This window comes from Centroberyx gerrardi, chromosome 14, assembly GCF_048128805.1.
Source record: "Centroberyx gerrardi isolate f3 chromosome 14, fCenGer3.hap1.cur.20231027, whole genome shotgun sequence".
In the NCBI taxonomy this organism is placed as follows: Eukaryota; Metazoa; Chordata; class Actinopteri; order Beryciformes; family Berycidae; genus Centroberyx; species Centroberyx gerrardi.
Genome location: NC_136010.1, coordinates 4,956,437 through 4,966,436, shown reverse-complemented (window position 1 = coordinate 4,966,436; position 10,000 = coordinate 4,956,437). Strand labels below are relative to the sequence as shown.

The 10,000-nt window shown below is 44.0% G+C and overlaps 2 protein-coding genes across 2 annotated transcripts in view; both read left to right on the top strand.

Annotated features, from left to right (window-relative positions):
- Positions 1-10,000, top strand: part of LOC139916118 (B-type lectin plumieribetin-like) — a 209,926-nt gene that overhangs the window by 41,528 nt on the left and 158,398 nt on the right. The window lies entirely within an intron of this gene.
- mtcl2 (microtubule crosslinking factor 2) overlaps positions 1-10,000 on the top strand; it is a 127,365-nt gene that overhangs the window by 104,457 nt on the left and 12,908 nt on the right. Inside the window, exons 12-15 of the mRNA XM_071903984.2 lie at positions 2,146-2,268; positions 3,263-3,493; positions 3,927-4,043; positions 4,143-4,310. Coding sequence (XP_071760085.2) covers positions 2,146-2,268; positions 3,263-3,493; positions 3,927-4,043; positions 4,143-4,310 — 639 coding nt within the window. The remainder of the gene's footprint in view (positions 1-2,145; positions 2,269-3,262; positions 3,494-3,926; positions 4,044-4,142; positions 4,311-10,000) is intronic.

The window sequence follows — 10,000 nt, the reverse complement described above, 5'->3', positions numbered from 1 at the left end:
ATAAAATAAGAAATAGATGAGGGTGCAGAAAGAGAAAGATGGACGAGAGGGGAAAGACAAAGAGAGGCATAAGGAAGAAGATAGAAAGAGATATAAAAGAAGAATATAGAAAGAGATACAGAGTAAAAGAAGAGAGATAGTTATTGGAGTAAGAGGAGAGGGGAGAGAGAGAGAGAGAGAGAGAGAGAGAGAGAGAGAGAGAGAGAGAGAGAGAGAGAGAGAGAGAGAGACGTGCAGGGAAACTGTCTTTATCCTCCACTCACTGTAGTTCTTCAAAAGGTTTATAAGATGAATTTTGTCAGTCAGTTCTTCTTCTGCAGTGTCTGTGCACTCTGCTGTCTGTGATAATCCTCCAGTTCCTCATTTTGTTTATTTACTCTCCATCTTTGTCGCTCAGCCTCATCGCAATGGTGTCTCTGCACTGCACTTCCCGCAGATCACCTGTCAATCAAACAGTGTGGGCGGAGCTTGGATTTTCTGTTGCTGCAGTTTGAGTTTTTCTCTTTTCTTTGTCTGTTCAGCCATGGTGGCTATCGCTGCTCATGCTAACTACCCAGTTCTTCTTCTTCTGTTGATTCCAAACAAACCGGAAATGTAAAACGCATCACTTCAAACTTTAAACTTTGGACTGTATATCAGTAACTTGAACACTTGATTGATTCAACCTCTACTCCAAGTGGTTCAGTTTATCCAGGATGTGGTATCTTGGTGAACAAAGTGCACTATAAGCAGGTAATTTGAAGGTTGAAAGTTTGCATAAATAATAACATGAACCACCTGTTAGCTACACAGAAAGTGAGGGGAAGTGCTAAGTTACTTTCTCCTCATCCACTTTGTTAAGTCTGAATCTATAGTCGTATCTGTTATTTATTAGAGCAGTGATCCTCAATCTTTTTCATATCAAGGACCCTAATTTAGTCCACATTAGGGCCACGACCCCCATTTGACAAGATTTTGTCTCTCGGACCCAAATCTGAGAATATTTTTATTGTTAGATTTGATTTTCCAATGAATTCCATGACTATCTGTATTGTAGGTAGAGAGATGACAGTGAACCTATGACCAATATAGCCATACTTCTACATCCTCTAATTGTGTTAACTTCTTGTAAATGAAATAATGAAGTTTAACAATTCATCAGTTTGCTGGGGACCCCCTGGAACCTCCTCAAGGACCCCCGGTGGTCCCCGGACCCCACGTTGAGAACCGCTGTATTAGAGGAGGACTTGAATCATTCTTGGGGGACGACATGTTTGCTGTTGCCTTGTTATGGTTTCCAGTGCTTTTATACATTTTTTAAGAGTGGCTGTCACTTTTATACATTTTTTAAGAGTGGCTGTCACTTTTATTTTATTTTTTTTTACAAATGGTGGATATCTGTCTGTCTTTGGAACAGAAGTCTTCAAATGTTTTCTACTTGTTCCTCCTGACAGTGGAGGGTGTTGATGGAGAGCAGGGCTGCAGCCTATAGCCTAGTGGAGGGTGAAAGAGGACATTAATGGCATGGTGGAGGGTCGATGGATCACACTCACTCAACAGCCAAATGAGCCATGAGAGAGAGAGTGTGTGTGTGTGTGTGTGTGTGTGTGTGTGTGTGAGAGGAGGGTGATTGGGTGTGAGTGTCTGCTTGGGTGGGTCTATAGGTGGGTTTGTCATTATGTCTCTCACCCACTCTCTTTCTCTGTGTGTGTCAGTTTGACATAGCGTGCCACAGCTGCTGTGTGATTTAAAGGGTGCTGTAGCACAAGTGCCATGTTATGTGCTTGACCCGCTCTCTCCTTTTTCTGCCTCCCTCTCTTCCCTCACTCCTTCTCCTCCTCCCTTTCCTTTACGCCTTCAACCCTTCCTCTTTCCTTTCTACCCTTCTCCTCATCCATCGCTCTTCTTTGCTTGCATCTCTGCCTCCTTCCTTCCTTCCTTTCCTTCCTTCCTGCTTGCCCATGTTTCCCTATCCGTCCTCTTTTCTTTCCTTCCTTCCCCGTTCCATGTATTTTATCTCTGCCATACAACCTCCCACCTATCCTCTTCTCCCTCCTTCTCACCATCTCCCCTCCTTCCTTATCTCTTTCCCTGCTCATCCTTTCCTCCCCCTTAATCTCTCTCCTTCCTCTCCTAACTTCCTCTCTCCTCCTCTCTCTCCTCCAGCCCGTCCGGTCCAGTGATGTCCAGGCTCTGCTGTCTGAAGCAGAGGAATCGGCCCGAGGAGCCGAGGAGGAGCTGCAGAAGGAGAGGCAGGCTCATAGGGAACACGCTCTCCAACTCACACTGGTCAGTCTGCAGCATTACTACAGTGTACAAACACAAACCAACATACACAAAAAAAAAAAAGTCACACAAACAGCCCAACAACACAGCTCCATACTGAAACACACAGAAAAACTCAAGGTATTCTGCGTTTAAACCACTAGCAACCATTCGATCTATCTGATTTCTGGTTGTAGAGACAATAGTGTTGCCGCAAAAAGTGGTACAATGGTGTCTCTGGATCCTGAAAAAGTCTTAAAATGTCTTAAATTCTGCTGTCTCAAGGCCTTAAAAGGTCTCGAATACACTTAAATGAATCTTAAATTTAGCTTTAGGTGTCTCAAAAATGCTGTCATTCTTCTCTAAGCTGACTTTTAGGTGAGAAATCAGCGCATTCTGATAGGATCTGTTGCGAAATTGGTCTTATAATTCATTCTAACTGGTATTAAAAAGGCCTTAAAAGTCTTGAATGTGTCTTTAATTTATCTTGACAAAACTGTGGGTAACAACATTTTGGGTACAGATAGAAATGCTTGCGTGAGATTGGCCGCTGATGGGAAATGCCGCCAAGTGCAGCCAACTTTTTTTGTACCGACAAACAAGGAAGCAAGGTCCGACTTTTCCCTGGTTGTAGAAAATGAATGGGCTTCTGGTGACTAGTTTCTCAAGTTAACTGAGTGCAGTCAACAGAGTGGCCTAGTGTTTAAAGAGACCATCCTTCAACCAGAGAATCCAGGTTAAAGCCTCTGTTTTGGCAAGCATCCGCCCTGCTGAAGTGTCCTTGAGCAAATCACTGAATCCCTATCGCCTTTAGACGCCTGCGGTCTGATCTCCCTGTGGAGGAGGGGCAAGCGAAGAGAGAATTTCCCTACGGCGATCAATAAACTATCACATTTAATTAATTTTAAACAGATTGATTTCCTGAGAGTAGAACCAGACAAGTGCAAACACTCGGTAAACAAATTACCCGGGCATCAGTCCCTCTGTGACCGGCCTGTCTGTCATCGTCTCCCTCCAGCTGCAGGACGAGCACCACAAGGCACTGGTCCGGCGGGACTTCCAGCTCCAGAGTCTGGGCCTCCAGGCTCGGCTGCAGCAGAGGTTCTGGAGCCAGGAGAGGAGCCTGCTGGTCCAGGAGTCCCAGCACCTCAAACAGACGCTGCTGCTGCTCAGCCTCAAGCTGCGCTGCTTCCTCAAACAGTGGAGGCTGGGACGCAAGATGGACACAGAGGGGAAGGATGTGCTGGAGGTATGAGGGGTGCGGAGGGGGAAATGTCTCAGTGCGAGAGTTTTCTTCTGTCAGAATCACTAGCTGACAGTCCGTACTTTTGATGTATGTCCATATTTTCACTAGAAATGCAATTTTTATGAATAAACAACTGGGATGTGTCTCCAAAATCGATACTGTACCAATGTTTTCTCCTGTACTAAGGCCATTTTGAGAAAATCTTATCTTATTCTATCTGGAAAAGCAAACAAGAAACAAACAAATTCTATACAGAAAACAATTGACTGTGGTATAAGGGAATGTGCTTTAATTTAACAGAGAAATGTATTAAAAAATATTTCTTTAGCACTCTGCCAAATTTTAAATATTGGAGCTACTATTGGTTCTATAGGATAATATTGGAGGCTGAGGTGACTGATTGACAGGTGACCCTGCTCTGTGATTGGTCCATTAGGTGAACAGCCTGAAGGACCTCTACCTGCTGTTGGAGGAGGAGAACCTAACAAGCCCCGCCCACCAGACTGACAAGATGGCGGCTGCAGAGGAGCAGCCACTCAGCCCCACTATCAAGGTAGACACAGTGGCACACACACACACATACACACACACACACACACACACACACACATAGAAACACACTCTTAAGTGAATAACCTATCTCTTCCTGTAGTCGAGTGCTGTGAGCAGCACCCTGGCGGACCTGAAGGTGGCGCTGCAGGACCTGAGCGGGGAGCTGCGGCAGGAGAGACAGGGCTCCCAGGAACTCACCCAGCAGTTCGCCAAGGCCAAGGCATCATGGGAAGTGGAGAGGACCGAACTTAAGAGCCTCATCACGCAGGTAGGCAGGAGGGAGGAGGGATGGACAGAATTATTAGCATACATTCAGTCATCTCATTTCCTCAAAACGCACCACCTAGAGCAAAGCTTGCGTCTATCTCATTCCATTCACCTCCTTCCTTTGACTTTGCATAGATTCACGACACCTCTGACGGTGCGTTCAGCGGGCGGTATTCGACCTTTGTTAATATTCGACCTTTGTTAAATTCAGTTTGTTTGGCCGGGTGAGAACAATACCATTCAAACTTGGGCGGCATCAAATAACAGCACTGAGACGCCTGAAAATGCGAGTCTCTGTCCTCTAACAAGAGAACTGCAATGAGTTTCATTAGGAGTGAGAATGTAATCTGAACTTACTACAGGAAACGACCCCAAAACACAAGGGATTATGGGTAGAAGGAGGCGGATGTTGACATCTGATAGGCAGCCGTTCCTCATGCTTGGAAAGTCTAGTAAAACAAAATGAACCAAGGGCAAACTTGGAGTCAAGATGAGGTGAAATGCCTCCTTAACTAGTATGACAAGTCAGCTAATGTTACAGAGACTGGAATCAGACTCTGATTTCGACTCCTCGCCACCAAAATCTCAGGTCACCAATAAACAAGCTCCTTCTGAGTCATGTGACTTTTGTTTACAAGCCCTGGCTCTCTTGTAATTGGGCAGTGTGAACAAACGATCCAAATACAAAATGCCACAAAGTAAACTTTTCCGCTCTGGTTCAGACCAGAGAAAACAAACTGTAGGTGTGATTGCACCCTAAAGTTTTGTTCTTTTTTGTATTCTATCTAAATATAGGGCTTGGCTTCACCAGCACCATACTTTAGCTGCACACGCCTGTAAAACTGCAGCAAGATGAATGTAGCTCTTGATAAAAAAATGATGACGGAGATACCATTGTCTACAATTTACACAGAGAAAACACCACAATCTGAGAGCTGAAGTCAATGTTCAGAGAGAGAGAGAGAGAGAGAGAGAGAGAGAGAGAGAGAGAGAAGAGAGAGAGAGAGAGAGATCATCATCTGTGGTTTATCTGCTGTGTGGAGGCCAATATTAATTTTGACAAGTGGTTTCAAAATGGATGCCGTCCTGGGGGTCAATTTCCACTTCTCTATCTGTCAAGTGTTTAATCTGTCCGTCTGGGCTTTTCATCCTCTCTCTCTCTCTCTCTGTCCTTCTCTCTTTCTCTCTCTCTTTCTGTGAGTAATGGGTTTAATACTCTCTCCTCCTCTCTCCCTCTATCTCTCAGTCTCATAATAGCGGCGGAGGCTGTAATAGTGTTAATTAACAGCCTCTGAGATTGGATACAGCCGACGAGTTACTGACCGGTAATTGAGATGGAGGGAGGAGGAGGAGAGATGAGAGAGGGAAGGAGAGAGAGAGAGAGAGAGAGAGGGAGAGAGGAGAAAGAGAGATAAATGTTAAGAAGAGAAAGCAACAGAATACTTTAAATGCTGACAGATAATTAAGAAGGAAGGAAAAGCATAACAAACAAACAGGTGGAGAGGGAGGGAAGTTGAGAGGAAGTTGATGGGGGACACACACACACACACACACACACACACACAGAGTCATGAAACACAGAGTCATGAATCACGGTCATGATCAGAGAGATTTGGCCCCTCTCTTCCCGGTGCGAGATCATTTGTCTTCTGATTGGTTTGGCAGCTCACTTGGCAGCCAATAGGAGAGCAGAGCAGCGTAACAAAGAGATAAGGCATCGCCCTTTTCCCAAACGTGACGCGGCTGCTGCTGTTTATGAGATTAAATTTACGGACTAACCTTTATGGCTTAATCAAGGCTCGTCTCTCCCGGCTGCGATTCATTTTAGGTGAAACCAATTCATCATCTCTTATCCAAGCATGCTGGGGTTCGGCACACACACACGCACACACACACACACACACACACACGACACAAACAGCTATGCACACACATTTTCACACGTTTATTCTCTACCCTACTTTCTCTCCTTCTCACACTCTTGTTCACACACGCTTTCACAAATACACACACACACACTGGCATAGACACCCACACACATTTATTTTCATATTTGTGTGTGTGTGTGTGTGTGTGTGTGTGTGTGTGTATGATGCCCTGGCCTAGATGCCACAGCTGGGTCCAATCTCTGCTCTGCCAGCCACGCACACTGTAAACTATGCCATCAATTTGCCCTGGTGTGTGTGCATGCGTTGTGTGTGTGTGTGTGTGTGTGTGTGTGTGTGTGTGTGTGTGTGTGTGTGTGTGTGTGTATGTGTGCGCGCCAAGGCGTCCTGGCAGCGTGGCTCGGCTCGGCCAGCTGTTGCTTTGTTGAACAAGTCAATTTATTTCCAAACCCTGTATTGCCTATCAAACAGCTTGATGGGAGATTATCTTCACTGTACAGCCTCATAAATAAAAACATTAAAAGAAATTGAATGAAATGAATATGAAATGAAGAGTCGTATAGGCCTACAGCACAACACTGACCCCTTTTATGAATAAATCATACATAATGTCGTAGATATTATCCATCTATTCTCATTGTAGAAAATATTAGGAGCACCTGCTCTCTCCATGAAACAAACAGCAGTCGAAAGTTATTGATTTCATCCATTAATTCCACCTCAGTCACGAAGGGAGGATGAAGGGAGGATGGAGATGAAGAGGAGGAGAGAGGGTGAAGAAGGATTTTTGTGTCTTGAGACAACTGAGACATCGATGTGCAACTCAGAAAGCTGCAAGTCAATATCATGAGCAGGGGTGAAAGCTACTTTTAAAAGTCATTACTGTAGTTACTTCACTTTGCTGCTTGACTTAAAGAGGAAACTAAACACCAAACCCAACTCTGTGTAAAGCTGATCTTTGCTGCCAGGTGATGTCACCTTCTATAGAGTATAACAGGTGGTGACATCATCTGGCACCAAAGATCAACAGATGGCAATTTTATATTTTATACTTTGACTATACTTTGATCAACAGCATGTTTTCTGCACGAGATGCTGCAGGCTTTTTAAAAAACACTGCTCTAACAAAAACAAAAATGACACTATGAAAGAAAACTAAAAGTAAAGATATTCTAATTTAAAAAATGAACTATTAACACATTACATGAATTGGAATCTGTATTAAGTTACTAGTTACCACAAAAAAGGAATCAGCCCCTAGCACTGATTAGGAAGGTTTCTCAATGTTTGTACACTGAGGATATATTAGTTTTGTTACAAAATGATTGGACAGTGATTGATCGACCGTGATTAAAACAGAATGATGGTATTTCTTAAAGCAGTGGTTCTCAACGTGGGGTCCGGGGACCACCAGGGGTCCTTGAGGGGGTTCCAGGGGGTCCCCAGCAAATTGCTGAATTATTAAACTTCACCATTATTTAATTTACAAGAAGTTAACACAGTTAGAGAATGTAGAAGAATGACTGTTTTGATCATAGTTTCTCTGTTATCTCTCTACCTACAATACAGATAGTGATGGAATTCTGGACAAAATCATATCTGACAATAAAAATATTCTCAGATTTGGGTCCAAGAGACAAAATCTCATCAAATGGGAGTCTGTGGCTCTAATGTGGACTAAATAAGGGTCCTTGAAATGAAACAGGTTGAGAATCACTGTCTTAAAGGATAATAGATACAGTTGGAAAAATGACAACACTTCTACAGACTGCTATTTTTTATATTTCGTTGGGCAGTTGGTATTCATATTGGACAGCAGAAGGTGACAGAGAGAGGACTGAGACTGTGTGACAGAGATCCTGAACTTTACTCGAGTCAAACCCACAGCATGCTCCGCAGTCCGCTGTCACAGAACGACCCACATTACCATATTTAACATCTGTATCATTTCTGCATGCATCATATCATATCTAGGCTGTATTTTTATAAACCTGGCACACGTCGGGTTTCTCCAGCGTTGAGGTTGCTGCTGGCGTGTGTTGCCCTAGATACGGCTGCTGATGGGTCAGGCTCACAGACAACATGAACTTTGTTGCTCTTGTAGGGAAATTTCCTGCAGGGAAATGAAACGCTTCACAACATAGTGCAAGATGCAAATTGTGGGATTCAAATGTATTATTATGTTACTTTAGATAGCTGCTATAGACAGGGACTGTTTGTTGCTTTATCATTTGCTCTATACAGTATACCAGTTTTATCTCCAGCATGAATAATTGCTTCTATAGAGATCGCTGTTGTTTGTTGCTATAAATAGTTGCTTCGATATAGATAATTGTTGTTTGTGGCTATGAGTAATTGCTTCAATATAGATAGTTGCTGTTTGTTGCTATGAATAGATCAGGGGTTCTCAAACATTTTCATATCACAGACGGCCAAGCTGAAGCACATCAGGCGACCGATCCTCATTTGAAAAGCTTTTTGTCCCAGCGACCCCAATATAGGAGTATTATTGCTGTCGATTAAGAATTGAATTATATAACTGTCTACACTGTGCGTGGGGAGATAATAGCAGCGAGAGTGAAGCCTATGATTGGAAAAGTCATTCTTCTACGTTCTCTAATTGGGATAATAACAATTGAGCTAAATGATGGTGAAATTAAACTATTCCTGCTGCCCCGGGACCCCCTCAAAGATAGATTTAATTGCTGTTTGTTGCTGCAGCATCAATAGTCGCTATAAGTAGTGGCTGTTTGTTGCTGCTTCATAGAGAGTTGTTGTTTGTTGCCATGAATAGTTGTTTCTGTGTAGGTAATTGATGAAAATAGCTGGAAAGCCACATGATGAATTGAAATAATGTGAATATAAACATGTCATCAGTGCCTGATTTCTGGTTTCTTCTAGTACGTACTAGTCGAGAGAAACTGAGACAGACCTAGCAGGCGTATCTTGACCCTCTATAGCACCAGATTATTTTAGCTATCCTGATACGAGAGGTTTAGATTAATAAATATTAAGACTAATAAATGCTAAGTGGCGAGTCGTGAGCCAGACGTCTTTCATCCCCCAATAAACGCCAGTCATCCAGTAAAATCTCCTCCCTCTAAACGCCTCAGCAGTAAACCTCGTTAAGGACCGGGGCTCGTTAGGCCGCGTTCATCACTAACGAGAAAACGCTCTGTCGCCATAGGAGACGGGAGCTGGGGGGTGTTGTCGTGCGATTGGCTGCCAGACAGTTCCATTAGCACCATATAAGGACGCCAGAGCCACGGAGCAGCCAGACTGAGAGAGGCAGAGAGAGAGGATTGATGGGTCTGGTGTGTGTGTGTGTGTGTGTGTGTGTGTGTGTGCCTGGTGTTTAAATTGATGGGTCTGGTACCCCCGGCGCTGTGAGCTATATGAGGCTCAGACAGAGGGAAAAGGAAAAGCAGAGTTGCTCATAAAAAAGTGTGAGCAATCCCATCTACAGGCTTTCTGACAACAGGGTTGATTTATAGTCAAGGGGGGGTTGGAGAGGGGGGGTTGAGGATGGAGAGAGAGGGTGACAGGAGGAGGGTGAAAAGGATGGAGTGAGATGAGGGAGGTGAGAAAGATAGAGGGAGTGAGAAGGCGACAGAGAGAAGTGAGAAGGGGTAATAAGGTTGAAGAGAGGGGGAGGGAGGGAGTGAAAAGGAAGGAGAGAGAGAGAGAAGGGGGTGAGAGAGGTAGAGGGGTGAGAGAGCTTTAAAGACGGGGGGTAAGGATTGAGGATGGAGAAAGAGGGAGAAGGGGGTGAGAAAGCTTGAAAGAGGAAGTAATAAGGATGGAG